This window comes from Agelaius phoeniceus, chromosome 1 (assembly GCF_051311805.1).
Source record: "Agelaius phoeniceus isolate bAgePho1 chromosome 1, bAgePho1.hap1, whole genome shotgun sequence".
Classification (NCBI taxonomy): Eukaryota; Metazoa; Chordata; class Aves; order Passeriformes; family Icteridae; genus Agelaius; species Agelaius phoeniceus.
The window spans coordinates 82192726-82208751 of record NC_135265.1 but is presented as its reverse complement, the minus strand read 5'-3'; the positions used below and the strand labels follow the sequence as shown (position 1 = coordinate 82208751).

Genomic DNA, 16026 nt, shown 5'->3' with positions numbered 1-16026 from the left:
TACCTCCTAATTGCAAGAAAATTATCTGTCAATGAAATGGTGACCAGACCTATCTCTGAAGTAAATACATGTTCAAATCACAAAGACAATGAAGCTAAGGCTAATGAGGGAGATTTACAAAACAACAGCTTTGTGGACAACATGGATATTTTTTCCAGTATCCCAGGAGACCCCAGAATAAAGGGAAGAGCTGGAAAAAAGAGCAGAAGAGTATCCAACTTAAAGTGAGCCAGCTTTACAAATGCTCTGGTTTTGCTCTTGTTAAGGAAATGTTCCTCTCCCCTAGCAAAGAGTTTCTAATTTATCTTTATTTTTCTTTATCATCTAATTAGGATTACCTATGGGAAAATAGCAGTTTCCCCATGCCATTTTCCTCAAATCTTAAGAAGAAGCTGAAAATTTAGAAGCAGAGATGAGAAATCCAGCCTAATCCAACCTGAGCATTGGTCCTGACCTGTTACTTTCCACTGCATAATTCTAACATGAGGATGATACTCAGCCATACTCTCCTTGCTAGCAAGATGAAAACAGTCCCAAGAGACACTAAAGAACAACAAAAAAATCTGTATCAGAGCCTGGGAAATGAGTAGCCATGCCAAAAACACAGGAAACAGGACCGGGGTCTATACAGACATTATTGCCCTTACTTTCCCTAACATGAGGTAGGAAGGGAATGAGCTGAAATGAAAATGAGCAGTCAGGGTCAGGACTTGTAATTCTCTGCCTAACTTTGGAAGAACAGTGATATGCCTAATGATTAATGAGACCTGAAGTCTCAGGATTATTAAAATATTGTTTCCAGCCTACTGAGTGACCCACATTGCAGCTCAAGACTTTGCTTTGTATCCAAACTGCTTACCAGTGAGGTTTCCACTCATTGAACCAAACAGATCTGTGGTGGTGGTGGCAAGCTACCCTCTTGAGGTGCCATCATTCCTTCCACTTGGCTGCCCCCACACACCACATGCCATAAACTCATCTCTCTCCTGTCACAGAAAGAAAGGAAAGGACAGGGGCATCCTGTTACAGCCAGGTCTCTGCCAGCCCTATCCAATTCCTGACATGCCCTTGTGTAGCCAGGAACCAGTGGGAGGGTGGCAGGCTGTGCAGGGGTAGGACAGAAGGGCTGCCTATCATGGCTCCCACTTCATCCCCAGATTTCCATTATGGAGCAGTACAGAAAAGACCAATCAGTTCAGCAGTTCCTGGGGCAGCCCAGCAACAGTAAACTCAAACAGAGATTGGCAATGGATGCCTTCAAAGACATGCAGAGAATCACCAGGAGGTCCAGCTTCCCTCCGCACCCACCTCCTCTCCTGGTGGGAATAGAAGCCACCCAACTTGCCTGCTGAAGTCCCCTCCTACCCCACTACCAGCAGTACCCAAACAACAGCTGCTTTTTGTGCAAGTGTCCTCTTACGTTTCCAGCTGAGGGATAAACAGTCCTGGTGGAATAAAGGCTCTGCAGCCTCCTCTGAAGCACTATGAGCAGTACGGATGTGAGAGAGGGGACCCTGAGGACACGAGTGCATGCTGCTGCTTGCTACAGATCAGTGGGGCAAGGAGGTGAACTGATCTAAATGAGTGGCACCTCTCCCAAACCAGGGAAAGGAACCACTGAGTTGTACAGCGAGTGCCCTATGTTGCTTCTTGAGAATATAAAGTCTTCCAGGTTTTGGCATAAAGGGATATTTCTTTTTGCACCAGGATGACTCCAGCAAGGGGAAAATGTGGATGGGCAAATGATGCAGAAACAGGGCTGAAAGAGTGAGAAGGATTGAAAAAAAATGCAAGAAAGGGAGAGCAAATAAACTGTAGCACAGAAGGAAAATCCCTGAAAGTTCCTCAGAGCTGAAGGAGGAAAAGAGTCCCTGGAAACTTCTTTTCTTTCAGTGTAAGAGATGTTAGTCCACAGCAGCGTGAGCACTGTAAATTTACCAAAGCCTCATATCCATGGAGCAGCTCTCACCACGCCCCTGGGATAATCTGTACCTCTGAGGATAGCACAGCTATTCCTATCATGCCTCCATGATACTTGTGTGCCTATACACAACAGTGCTGAGTCCTGGACTAGGACAGGCATGTGTCTGTCTGTAGTTTGATCCATCATGTAAATCTGGTGTATTGTGAAATTCCTGCACTTAATCTGTATTGTTCAGTCCAAAGGCATAGAGGTCTACCATTTGCTCATCTTGCTCACTCCCAGGGCTTTGGACAGGTAAACAAATCCACACCTCAGGGAATTGACCTGCAGGCAACAAAGGGCTTATCAATCAATCAATACCAAGAAAGGTATGAACAATTAAATGTGGTTTGGTTTCTTCCAAGAGGGGTCAGCAGCCAAAAGTCATGAAGCAACTGCAGAAAGGGGTGCAGGGTAAAGCAGAGAGAGGGTCTGCTGAAGGAATTGTCACGAGTTAAGTTTGATCAGGATGCCCCCGGGGAAGCAAATGTGAGTTAGTTCTGCATTTGGCAATCTCTTAGAGATTTACTGTCCTGAAGAGGAAGATAAAATAATATCTCAAAGCAAATGTCAGCTGCAACAGCTGTTAGTGACAGAACAAGGGGATGTGAAAGCTGCCACTTTTTCTCTACTTGGATTTGGAAAGAACAGATTCAGCAGATGTGAACCAATGCCTGGAGGTCTCAGTCCTTGCTCTGCTTCCATCACCTACTCCACCAGTAGAAGGGAAGACAACCAGTAGAAGGGAAGGCACTGGGCAACACTGGGGTCAAGGACCCAGGACTGTTCAAGCAGCAATTTGAAGACATCTGTACCACCTCTAATCATGGTAACATGACTGCTTTGCTTGAAGCCAGATCTGTATAGCTAGATATCTGATACTTTAAAAAAATAGTCTTTTACGCCTTAAGATAAATTTTCTCCTGAGCATCTCACTTAAATAAATCTGTTCAGTCATGAACATGCTGTTCCCTAAGAAACATGTCAGCAAAGTACAGGTGGAAGTTGCACTCTGAGTTAGCACACAGAAAGTGGCTACCAAGGGAGCCTTGTGTGTCTACCCTGAGACACTGGTGCCAGCCAGAGACACGAGTCCTTGCTGGGGGGCAGCTTGTAAACAGCAAAGAGGGTTAGAAGTGCAATTAGTCTGTGTGACAGCCGTGACTGCCTTCTGTCACCACCCTGGGCCAGGCCAAATCTCCTTTCCTCCCTCTCTTGCACAAAGCTGAGCCAAGGCACAGGGCTTATAAACATGCCCAGCTGCCTATCAGCCCAGGGGAAAGAAAACAAATGCACCACAGCAACAGGCAGACCTGTATATGGGCAAGCCCAGATTATTGGCTGGTGTGCCTGGCTGTCAGACCTCGGAGCACCCTAAGTAGGGAAGTCTAGCATGCTGGCTGATACTGGCCATTAGGGGATTTAGTAGTGGTCACTTCTCTTCTTGTGGTCAGCAGCAGCACAGCACAGGGGAAGCTAAAATTAAAGTATGGGTAGCAAGGTACTGTGCAAGCTACAGGATGTGAAAAACACTGAGGCAGTTCTTTGATCTTCCTGTCTGAGGTATTCCCCTATAGTTTCTGCATCTCCACCCACAGATGCTGGATAGAAGCAAAAAAAGGCTAAAAACTCCATGTCAGGGACTAGGTATCTTGAGCTCCAGTCACTTTCAATCCTGCAACTCCTTAGCATAACAACGGCATTTTATGATTTCTCTTGGCTACTCAGCCACATGCAGCTCTAGAAGACATCAGCTGGGTTGCATCTGTCACCAACATGTCCCTACTTGAGTAAGAATAAAAGGTAACAAATTCCACCATTTTTATTCCTTAGTTAGTTTTTATTATTGTGGGAATCCACAAAATTAGAGGGTTTTGGGAAAGCTGCAAGATGCCTCAGGGACAGCAGAACTGTCCCTGAGCTAAAGCAGCAGTCATGAGATAGGGAAATATTATTTAAACTGTAGAAAAGCAAGGGCAAATAGAACAATGGTCTGTGTATTAACGCTTGTCTGAATAGCTCTCTAAGCTACAGAAAGTTTATCTAGCAAGATATTAAGAAGGTTAAAGCTTAATAATGGAGCTCTGTGCGTTGTGTTTTAAGGCTTACAAGTAGGTATTGTATTTGAAATAAGCAAGCATTGTTTGAACCAAAGGTATGTATGCTTATGGTGATTGGATAGAACTACTGTCAATATGCTTTTGCTTTGTGTGATTGGTCAAGAAGCTTATAAAGTAAGTTGTAACATTAAGTTTTTTGGTCTGCTGCCTAGAATGTGAGCTGCTAGCATCTTCCCATTGTCATAATCATGTAATGAGACTGATGCTGAAAAATAAAACAGCTCGAGGCATGTTCTACAGCAGCCCTGTCTCGTTCATAGTCTGTAAAGAGCCCCTCTTGCTGGGGTCAATTCCCATCCCTGTGCTCAGAACAGGGCCATATTTTATGGCTTTTAACAAAGCTCTGGCCTGCTTTGTCTTTGAAGTGAAAGTCAAAACTCAAGAACAAGCAGTGTGGGAAGAGTTAGGCTCACACATGCAGTCCTGCATCTGCCCTATCATATTCCCTGGCCTGAGATGCTTTTCCCCACTCATTTTTGGTAACTGGTGCTCAGTCCTTTTGCAGTCTCAAGCCCTGACGTTCACATGCAGAGTGGGAAAGGTCACACAGGGTGGTCAACATTGTGGTCTTGTTCAGAGAATGCTGGGGAATACCACCCTTCCTAAGAAATTATTCAGTCACAGTAATCATACTTAAAGGGGTTTAAGTGGGAAGAGATGGAAGTAACATAGTGTTGGAGTTCACAAGGCAGAAGGAAAGTTATAGGCAAGCTTCTAGAAATTACTCCAGAGACCTAACAGCTAAATCCCTCTATCCTGCCTTTAATCACTGCTCTAGGTTCCAATACAGTGGCTTTCATTATTATTGCTGTAGAAAGAGGAGATGACATTGACCCCAATATGCAATTTGGTCCTACCCTGCCTTTTATGTCCTGAGTCCAGCCAGTGTAACAAAACAGTCTCTGTGCTGGATACACTGCTGACCTGTGGTTAGCCCAAATAATTTGCCTAAAGGCTCTCTTTAACTTTCAGTATTTTAATCCTCAGATGAGTCATCTGGGGCACATTTTCACGACTTAGGTCATCACTTTCAAATCTGCCTGAATTTTCGCATCTCTGTCTAGCAAACAGCCTTCACTCTCACTTCTTCCTAACAACACTTCTAACTGGGAGAAGAGTTACAATCAAACTATTTGTTCAGTTAACAGATCCAGGCTCAACCCATCACCCTTCCACCTGCAGTGCTGGCCCGTACCTCCCCTACACCCTGCAGTGATCTGCACCACATTCCCCAGGCTGCTGATGAGTGTAACTATTGAGGAGCCATGTGGACTGTACAGTGCAGAAGTGGAAACAGAATCCACTGTGAGGTCCACAAGGGGATCCAGAAATATAGATGATACATCCCACCAAAAGCCATGGGATCTATGCTCCCAGCCTGTGCATGCAGTGATGTCACCGTCATATTTTCTGAAAAATCCCTTCACCAGGATTTCTTCTCCTGGGAAGCTGAGAAGCCTCAGAGAAAATGAAAACAATAATTATCTGATTCGCTTCTCCCATGTTTTGCTGCTTTGGAATGTGGTTGGGATATTGTTTACCAACTGGTCATTGTTTCATTGGTTTCACGTGAATTGTTTTAACTTAATGACCAATTACTGTCAAGCTGTGTCAGACTCTGAGGAGAGAGTCACAAGTTTTTCATTAGTCTCTTTTAGCCTTCTGTCTGTAGCCTGTCTGTATTCTTTAGTATAGTTTAGTATAGTATTCTTTAATATAATATAGATCATAAAATAATAAATTACCCTTCTAAGAACATGGAGTCAGATTCATCATTTTCTCCCTCCAACGGGGGACCCAGAAAATACCACACAGTGTGCTGCAGGCATCAGGGCACCAGGGCCTGGATTCACACTTCTTGGACTGACCTGCAGCCAGAACTCACAAAGTGTGGTGAGCTCGGTAATTACCCAATTTATCTCTTAATTCCATCCCAGAGAGGAGTGAAGTACCATGTTTTCCCTCCTCTTCAGAGCCACCTGATGCCTCTTCAGGGATGACACTGGATCCACCTCATCCCTCGTGCCTACATTAGCTGAAGTGTTGCCCTTTACAGTGCTGGGCACCTGGCCAGCCTTCCTGCCCAGAGGCTGGGCGTGCAAAGGGCCAGCGTGCTTGCACACAACCCCCTTCCATTCAGCCTCTCCCAACAGCTGCTCCAGGGGTCATGGGGGCAACAAGATCCTTTTCCAGACCCCCTGGGGATAGTCTTTGCCAAGTCTGTTTATTCATTGATTTAAGAAATCCAGCTGCAATTATGAACAAGCTACTGAGAAAAGAAGCCTGAGTTGGGGACTTGGCTCAGGGCAGTGCTCTTTGCCATTGTGCTCAAACCTGTGCTTGCCTCATTGCAGCCCTGTCCCCACCACCATCACATGCATGACACAGTCACAGTGCTGATTTCATCACTTCACTATACATCACACAACTTTCTGGCAGCCGAAATCCCTCCTACCAAAGTCTCAAGGCTCTGTAACAAAGGAGACAGAGAAACAATCCTGATTATTGCCACTTCTTACTGCCATTATCCTGTCACATTGCCTTTGTCAGGCAGCACAGAATCCCTGGTCCTCATTGGCATAATTGGCTCCTGCAAAAAAAACCAGCCAAGGTCCTGATGGCATGGAGCAGCTTGATCTGTTTCCCCAAAGATGTCCATTTTCCATCAGTTCAGGATTACTTTAATTTGGAATAAATCCTAAAATCTTGCTAACCCTTTCTTGTCAAGCCTTTTTTGCATTTGGCACACAGCTGTGCTGAGACCATGCTGAGCAATTCCAAGGGAGAAGACATTTTGGAGGCCTAAACATCCTTAGCTACAACACAGAGTGTCTTCAAAATAAAAAATGTTGTGGAATCACAGCATGGTTGATACAACACAGGACATATGAAGATTGCTTACACCAATCTCCTTCTCAAAAGAGAGACAACTAGTGAAAGTTTACCAGAGCCTTATCCAATCATCTTTTGAACATCTCCAAAGCCATAGATGCACAAGCAATGTTAAAAAATTTGGCCACCATCACCATAAAGCCATTTTTCTTTAGTTTAAATGCCTCCCCTCTCTCAATTGGTACTTGTACCTGGAAGTATAAAGAGATATAAGACCCACCCTGACTCTTCTCCTCTCCAGGCTGAACATTCCCCATTCTCTCAGCTTCTGCTCATAGGATGGTTTCCTTCAGTAGGCAAGAACCTCACTACTCAAGTGTTTGGCTTCAATCTCCCAACCTCTCTTCAGCCTCTCTGAATCATTCTCAAATTAAAACAGGGCATTAGTAGGTGGTATTTTCTTCTCAATATTCTATACCACAATCAATTCACTATCCAGTCTTCCTATTCTAGATAGTTTCACGTGTCAGTTTCTTTAAGGCTTAAGCCTTAAACCACAGTCCCACCATGTTTTTTTCTCAGCTATCTCCAGTTTTCCAGCTTGCCTGTATTTGTGCCTGTGTATCTGTGGCACCATACCCAGGATTTCCTCATGAGGTATAAAAAACAGATTGCTCACTCCTACTTCCCACACTCGTATTTAGGCCAGCAGGAATCTTGTCAACTGTTTTTGCTGAAGATTCGACCATCCTTACTCTCTACCCCTTAGCCCTACCCCTACCTTAGCCATGCAAGGAGCCCATTTGCCTTTTTTAACAGGACAACACAGTAAGAACTCGTGTAATCTTGTGTATCCTCTGTGACTTGGCAAGTTTTTAGGGGTCCTTTTGTAAGGGTGGCTTTTATTCTTACATGTTCCTACCTAATTATATTTCTCCTGCCTGTAAGAAAATGTATTTTGTTTGAATATATTTAACTTATCAAGTTATCTAGTAGCCTGTTCCTCTTGCAACCACCCTATTCATGCTTGTGTCATCTGTAGGGTTTTACCTGATTTGTACCTTCCTTAAAATCATGGTTGGAAATGTTAACCAGTTCTCATTTAACAACTGATCCCTGCAGAAACCAGATAAAATAGAGCATTCCAAGTAGACAATTATCTCTTCCACCTATTAAAAGTTCTCAGTCCACTTAATCTATATTTTATGGACTTTTCATCTTCTGAATCAATACAACATATCATAATTCTCTTTTTATCAATAGGTCATGCCTTACAAAAACTCTGTACCATAACACTATGAATTTATTGTATCAAACACAACTTTATTATGAAATTGAATGTCTCATTCCAAAAAGCCACATTCCTATTCTGTAATTCTCCGTTAACTAACATCTGTAACAAATGCTTTTTCCATTATTTTTCACTGGATACTTGTCAGCTACCTGGCCTTTAGATCCATTTATCTTAAGGATTTTCCACTTTAAATGCAGGAACCATGTTGGCACCTTAACGTCTCTCTGCTATTCCTACAGTAATTAAAGAGTAATTAAAGCCAATCTCAGCAGGCTGAAGTTGAGCAGCATTTATTATGATTTCAAGTAATGAAAAATTCTAAGAGATGGAAGTAAGCAGAAGAAAACTGTATCTTGGACAGTGTGAGCATAATGCTGTTTGGTAAGGTAGGTTGGGGAGGTGGAAGACTCAAGACATAAATTATGTAGGGAGCAGGAGCAGCACAAAATAGCAGTACAGAGGTGATGTTGCTGAGAGAGGAGTGAGCAAAAGGTGTTTACCAGGTGATGGGCAGTGTTAGTAGAGAAGTTAAATAATGCTAAAATGCCTGTGGGTGAGAAGAAGCTGGAAAAAAAAAGCTGCATGGTGGGGAACCATAGAAGAAAGATTGTGTACAAGAAAGGGTCTGACATGTTAAAAAAGCTGAAATGCTAGAAAGTATAGTGCTGGGACACTGCATTTTTAGAAGTTATGAAGCCCCTGAGAGTGAAAAACAAGCTGTGAATGTTTCCAGCAAAAGACCAGGTTAATTGCAGGAAGGAATTACTACCAACAGCAAAATCCTGGGGATTGAAAAGAGGTAGAAAAGTAAAAATGGCTACTAACCCCCAATGCCCTCTTTGCTACTTCTTTTCAGGATTAAAATGTGCACCTAGGAGGATATCAGGGGCATTAGGAGAGGTGTGTGTCTAGGGAAGGGTTAAAGAAGTGATAGGAAAGGGAAAAAGAAAGGTCTTGTAGAGGGGTAGCCAGGCATCTAAAGGAGCATGAAGGACATTGTCTTAGGACCTGAAGGCAGTACAAGGGAAGAGATGTGTTTGGGCTGGCATGAAATAACCATGAATGTTCCCCAGCCATCATCCATGGCCACGTGCTGGGATCTCCCCAGCCCCTCCACCCCACCAGCCTGAAGCCAACCTCCAGGAGTCCTGGTGCAGGCACAGGCAGCATCCAGAGATGGCCCCTGCCTTGGACAGCTTGTCCTGAGACAGCTGCAAGTTCTGACATGCTCCCTGCTTTCCAACAGTAAGTGGGTCCCAACAGGCATTTATTATGAGGGAAAATGAGCCATATACAGAAACACAAAAGTATATATTTTGCTCTGTTTTGAGGCATGGCAGGTGCTGCAGCCTAAATAACTCCCTGGAGTTCCTGTGGCTAGGAAACAAGTGGATGCTTCACACAGTCATTTCCAAGAGAAAGATGTTTCCAAGCCACAAGGAGGCTGCACTGGGCAGCACTGAGTCCTGGGGTGAGGGCCATCTGCTGAGAAGGAGCTTGGCTCTGTGCTGCAGAGAAGTTGCTCTCTGGGCCACCATGGCCTCCCACGCCCAGGCCACCATGGTGCCCAAACCCTGAAGGCCCTTGCAGGCTGTGACCCTCCTTCCCTCCTGCCGTGGGGAGCAGGCCCTAGAATGCCCTAGGACTTCACGGCAGCCTCCTCACCATGCCCGCCCTCCAGCCGCCAAGGGCAGCCGACATAGCGCAGCACCGCGCTGACAGGGCCGCGCTTGGCGGGATCCAGAGCCAGCAGGCTCCGCAGCATGCAGGCAGCCTCGGCCGTCAGGCGCCTCCAGTGCCGGGGCACGTCCTTCTCCAGACCTGTCTCCTGCCACTGCATGAAGTCCTCAAAGAAAGGGTCCTCTGGCAGGCTCTGCTCCCAGGGGAAGTAGCCAGTCAGCAGGCAGAAAAGCAGCACCCCGAAGGCCCAGGCATCCATGCTGGTGTCGATGGGCACCCCCTGGGCATCAGCGGTGTTGCTCAGCTCGGGGGCGGTGTAGGGAATTACCCCAGCCACCAGCTTGAGCTTGGTACCCTTGGGCCTCGTGAGGCCGAAGTCAGTGAGTTTGATGAGCCGGCAGTCAGGATCAAAAAGCAGCACGTTCTCGGGCTTGATGTCACGGTACACCAGCCCCCGGCTGTGGATGAACTCCAGCGCGCTCACCAGCTGCTTGGCACACTGCTTTGCGGCCGGCTCAGGGATCCCATCCTGGGCAGGGAGAGACAGGCAGGATAGCACACGTGGGGCACCTCAGCAGCCCTGCCAGACGGGCTCTCACCTCAGTGCTCTGCGCTGGGAAAGACCTTCACATTTCTCACTTTGCAAGCCCAAGGCTGCTTCAGTGCTGCAGACCCCAGATAGACCCACAGCCATTGACTTTATCTCCCTCCCTCTGACCCAGCCAGCCTTCAGAGGGGCCAAATACTACAGCCCAATCCCCATGGCCTTGTGGCAACACTCACGCGGGGTTTGATGATAGAGATGAGGTCTTTGTGCAGTGCTGGTTCATAGAGGAAGCCATAGTACTGGCTGGACTCAATGGCAATTCCGAACATGCCAATGATGGCAGGGTGGGTGGCGAGGGACAGTGCTACACAATACTCATACAGGAAGGTGTGCAGCTTGGTACTGGCTTTGGGTAGCAGCTTGAGAGCCATAGGAGTCCCTGGGGATGGGAAGAGGGAATTTGACTCCTCTGGAAGTCACACCAAGGCAAGACAGAGCAGCCACAGATCCAGGCAGTCACAGCCATAGGGAGGTCTCTATTCCAAAGCTTGTGTGGATATACTCTGTGGACACCAGGTCTGGGAACAGGAACTGCTGCTGGTGTGAGTTTTGAGCCCTGGCCAGAGTAGGGACATTCAGGATAAATGGGCCCATCAGTCTGAGCTGGGTCTACTGGGGAAGAGCAGTATCAGGGCACTCATATGGCCAACCCAGGATGTTCATTCACACCCTCTGTCCATGGGCCTTAGGGCACCACTTCAGATCAGGCTTGGGGCTCTGTGACTGAGCCCTGTGGTGGGACTGCTGTTTCCATCTATATCACATGCATGTTGGTGCATATCTGTGAATTCTTTTGATCCTGGCTTGTGAATTAACTTCCCAGCTTGACCTTGGACCTGTCTTATCATCATAACCTTGCCAGATGTTCTGGGCTGCCCCTGGCATCGCCTGGACTCTGGCTGGATGTCATGGGATGATACCTAGGTGGGGAGGTCCCCATCCTGCGGGTCTCCCTGGGTATCCTCCCTACCATGCCTGGTGTCTGTCCCCAGTGTGCCACCAGCCCACCCCATGCTCTGTGCCCTGGTGAGTGGAGAGGAGACAAGGCACAGTAGTTCACAGGGCACAGTCAGCTCCTTACCTTTCTGCCTGTGGGTCACTAGCATCACATGGCCATACTTGCCCCTGCCCAGCTCCCGAACAACCTCATAGTGCTCAGCCACCTCAGTGCGCACCAGGCTCTGAGCGGTGATCTCCAGGAGCTCCTCCAGCTTGGTGGGTGCTGCTCTCTCTGGCACTGCTGCAGTCACGGCTGAGCTCTCTGCCATTGCTGAGTGCTGCAGGAACACCATAGCCAGAGTCAGGAACATCACAGCACTCACAGAGAAAGCCAGATCAAACATGCAACACCAACCATGTCATGGCATATTTCTGCCACCTGGAGCCTGAATACTCCTGCTGCTGTGCTAGAATTGAATTTACACTTTTATACAGCACATCTCTGGGCAAAGCCCCTCATCATAGAAAAGGTCTCTGTATTGAAGGGAACTTCCTCCAGCCCCCTAATCCTTTTGCCTAATATTAGACAATAGGCAAAACATTAGCAGAGTCCCAGATTTTCAAGTGTGTCCCAGTCACCCCTCCTTGCCCTCCTTAGCCTACTGCAGAAAGATCTCATCTCTCTACTCAGAATTCCACCTCTACTGCTTACTGGACAAAGTCCTTGAGTCAGCAGATGAGACAGACCTGTCCCTTAGGCACAGGCACATGACAAAAGGCAGAGTGCCCCGGAGAAGCCAAAGGCAGCTCAGTACCTCACATGCCTGATGACATTTCTGACCAAAAGTCACGCATCTGTGCAGCCAAGTAACTTATACAGGAAGTAACCTAGGACATCAATGGCATTTTGAGCTCTAGCCAGCTGCTTCAGACCCATTTCAGAGAAGAGTTTTTTCCTTTTTTCCCAGCCAGCCGCAAGGCAGCATTTTAAGGCCTCTGTGGCAGCGCTCTCTCCCTGTCTATGTCCCTGTGCTCTGAACAAGGCACTTTGGACCTGGGAGTTCCTCCTGGCCTTGGAGCAAGGTCACAGAACCAGAGTCACAGGATGGTAAATGCCAGAAGGTACTTCTGGAGACCTCTTACTGAAACATCCTGCTCAGAGGAGGGTTAGCTAGACCAGGTTGTCCGATGCCCAGCCCAGCTTTACATACCTACAAGGATGGAGGCTCCACAGCTGCTGTGGGGAACCTGTTTCAGTGTTCAATCACCTTTGTGGTAACAAAGATTTTAACTTCTGCTTAAATAGAAACTCTCTTTCAGGCCCACTATCTCCTGTTCTTTCACTCAGTATCATTTGGTACTGTGATATACCTTGCTGTGTGTTTTTGCTGGTATTCATATGCATCCCATCAGATGATCCCCTCAAGCCTGATCAAGTCCCAGCGCTGTTACCCTCTCCTTCTATGAGAGAGACTCCCATATCTTAACTGTCTTCACAGTCTGGATTTGTTCCAGTATGTTCACATCTCTCTTCTGCAAAGGAGCCCCACTGCTGCTAAATCCAATCATTCTTCAAATAAATTTGGAAAAAAAAGAATTATTTACAAGGCTGGATTTCTACAGGAGCCTGGGACTATTTGTGGTAAAGTTCCTCTTCTATTCCCTCCCTCCTAGACTGCATTTCTAAATTTTATCCAATTCAGAAGTGCCAAGTAATTGGCCCTACTTTTTTGCAAGAGTAGAGCAATAATGTGAATGAGCCATCTTGGAAGAACAGACCATCCAGAGGATATGGGTAGAGTTTCTTGAGGGCCTATGACCTGTGGGTCTGATCAGGGCTCCTTATGAAGGAAGCCCGAGCTGCAGTCACTCCAGAACAGTTTGCAAACTGTGGCCCTTGCTGCCCTTGGAGTCATGAACTACAAGAGAAAGTCCATACTTGAGAAAATAGCTGATGTGTTCAGGTCTTTCTTTGAGATGCCACTGCAATTAGCTAAGAAGGTAAGTGAGGATCAAATTTGGGTCACTGCTGAGTAGAGTGTGCCTGAGTGCTCTGCACCTACTTGTGGTACTTTCTGAAGTGTCATTTTCCCTTTGCAGACTGACAAGCACTGAAGAGGAGGTCACCAGGGCCCTGACCAGCATGCATTCACCATTTGGCTGTGCTGTACTGAAGGCAGCAGTCAGAGTCCTATTCAAACCTGTTCTTTCCTTTCCATGCTTCATCCCTGCTAGAGCTCTTGTTTCCAGGCTGCTGACTGTGAGAAACCATATTTCCTTAAAAGAATCTCTAATTACAGCAGCAAAACCTCACATCCTTTACACCATCATGAGATACTTCTGAACCACCTGAGAAGCTGAGGGGGATCTAACCATCTAACCTATGGAAATACAATGTCTTAATCCAGGTAATGTTATTCTGGTTCTTCAACCAAAATGATTAATATATTTAGTGCAGAAAAACACTTCATACGTGTCAAAAGCCAAAGATAGTATGATCCCTGTATAACAGAGACAGTGCTATGATAACAGAATCACAGAGGTGTTTAGGTTAGAAGGGACCTCTTGAGATGATCTAATCCATAAAGTCACCTGCTCCAGCTGCAGCAACTGAAGCAGGTTGTCTAGGAAGGTGTTCAGCCAGGTCTTCAATATCCCCATAGATGGAGACTCCCATCAATGATCACTGCTTAGAAGAGTCTGGCTCCCTTTCCTTCATTATCCCTCATCAGATATTTATATACACCAATAAGATCCCTTCTGAGCCTTCTCTTTTTCAAGCTGAAGAGTTTCAGCTGTTTCAGCCTCTTCTCATATCAAAGATACTCTATTAAAAATGGCCTTGAGCATATGACATGTGGGCTCCACTTTCTTGTCTGACCTTCCACAGGGCCTTAACACAAACCAAATAACAAATAGCATCTGGGGCATCTCTTTCAAAAAGTCATTCAGGTTTGATCCAAAGACAGTTGGTCAATTATAAATGCCGGTGTGAACATTCTTGCTGTTAGGTATTCGTATAATAACCTAATCTGAATTTACCTAACCTGCTGCTGAAGTTTCTCAGACAGAGAAATGAGGTTTCTGATACCTGTTAAATTTCTCCCGACTCTTGCAGGGTTTATATGCACTGTGGTCAGAGGTATGACCACAGGCTATGAGAACATATTTTCAATTAATTAGGTTGTGTAAAACTACCAGACTGAAGCTCAAGCAATGCATTAACTGATGCTTTACTTAGGCTTCACAAAGCATCTATCACGCTATGCTTCTGTAGTGCCTGCATCAGTTACTTAAACAGATGTGATGCTGCCACAAAATGTGGTCACATTTTGAATTGAGAATAAGCATCTCTATGCTCTCTGATCAAGACACCTCTCAGTTCTCCTATTGGTTCAATGCCTTCCAATAACTTTCTGTCTACTTGTCAGACCAAGCTCTCAGATTGTCCAGCTCTCAGATCTGTTTCATGGCTCTTTTCTAAAGTCTCATCATTTTTCTCCTCCCATCCCCCACATTAAAACCCCGACTGTCTTGGGGGGAATGCCTCCGGTCACACATTCAGTTAGAATTCCTCCCTGCCTCATGCTGTGGCCTCAAGATCTCTTTTTGCAGGAATGACACACAGGCTGCACTACCTTATACATCCATTATGACTCCAGAGTTCTTCCAAATTACTGGGGGAATGTTGGGGAAAAAATAACTTCTCTTCATGTCCTTTTATGGGTGCTGCCTACCTGGTTTCTACCTGAATATTTTTGCACCATGTTTAGTAAAGCACATTTTGCTCAAATAGATTTAGTGCACCAAGTAATCTGGATCACTTCACCCAGTTGTTATCACACTTCTGCTTCAGGGCTGTGTAAGGACCCCACCCGCAAGCACCTCCCACCAACCTCTAAATTGTTGGTTTGAAGCAGTTCTTATCCTGGTATTGGTTCATACAGCAGCTGCCAGAAATGTCCCATTCACTGGTCATTTCCTGAAAGTTATCTGTACAAATTCACCATGGCATTGGTCTAAACCAAGAAGCAACACATGTTTAATTAATTATTTAAAAGCCCAGTATATAGTGGAAAATGCCATATTTTTATTGTTGTTCTCACCCTACACAATTTTTTCAATCCTAACTCTGTCATAATACTTTTATCTTTGTCAATGATCTAGAAGGAAACACTGAAATCGTCCAGAAAAATACTGCAAATGGCACAAAAAATGGTTTGAGTAGACAATGTGTTGCTTGGTAAAACTGCAACTGTGTATGTGCATACACAGATACAAAAGCATTCCAAATGACCAAAGAAGTCAAGATTTTAGTCTGGCATTGGATGGGTAACAGGGAAAGAAAAAAAACAAAAAAGGAAAAAAGTCATACTAATCAGACACATCTAGTTTCTTCATGCTGCTGAATGGGCACTCTGTAAATCCAGAAATATAGATTTGGAATAGCCTCACTACCTTTGCAGGCCTTAACATACTGGATGATACAGAATTGCAGTAGAAATAATCTACAGTGATATAGATACATATCTTAATATTACATATACAAGTCTAAGATCAAGGGTTACTGATGTTACAGATTGCATTTTTG

At 45.6% G+C, this 16026-nt stretch overlaps 1 protein-coding gene across 1 annotated transcript; it reads right to left on the bottom strand.

Annotated features, from left to right (window-relative positions):
• Positions 1 to 8223: 8223 nt before the first annotated feature.
• LOC129122518 (serine/threonine-protein kinase SBK2-like) lies at positions 8224 to 12083 on the bottom strand. The gene is made up of 3 exons (XM_054636465.2): positions 11578 to 12083; positions 10673 to 10875; positions 8224 to 10418 (listed from the first exon to the last, which is right to left on the bottom strand). The coding sequence occupies exons 1-3, from the start codon at positions 11837 to 11839 to the stop codon at positions 9849 to 9851; spliced, it is 1035 nt and encodes a 344-aa protein (XP_054492440.2). The 5' UTR covers positions 11840 to 12083; the 3' UTR covers positions 8224 to 9848.
• Positions 12084 to 16026: the final 3943 nt, after the last annotated feature.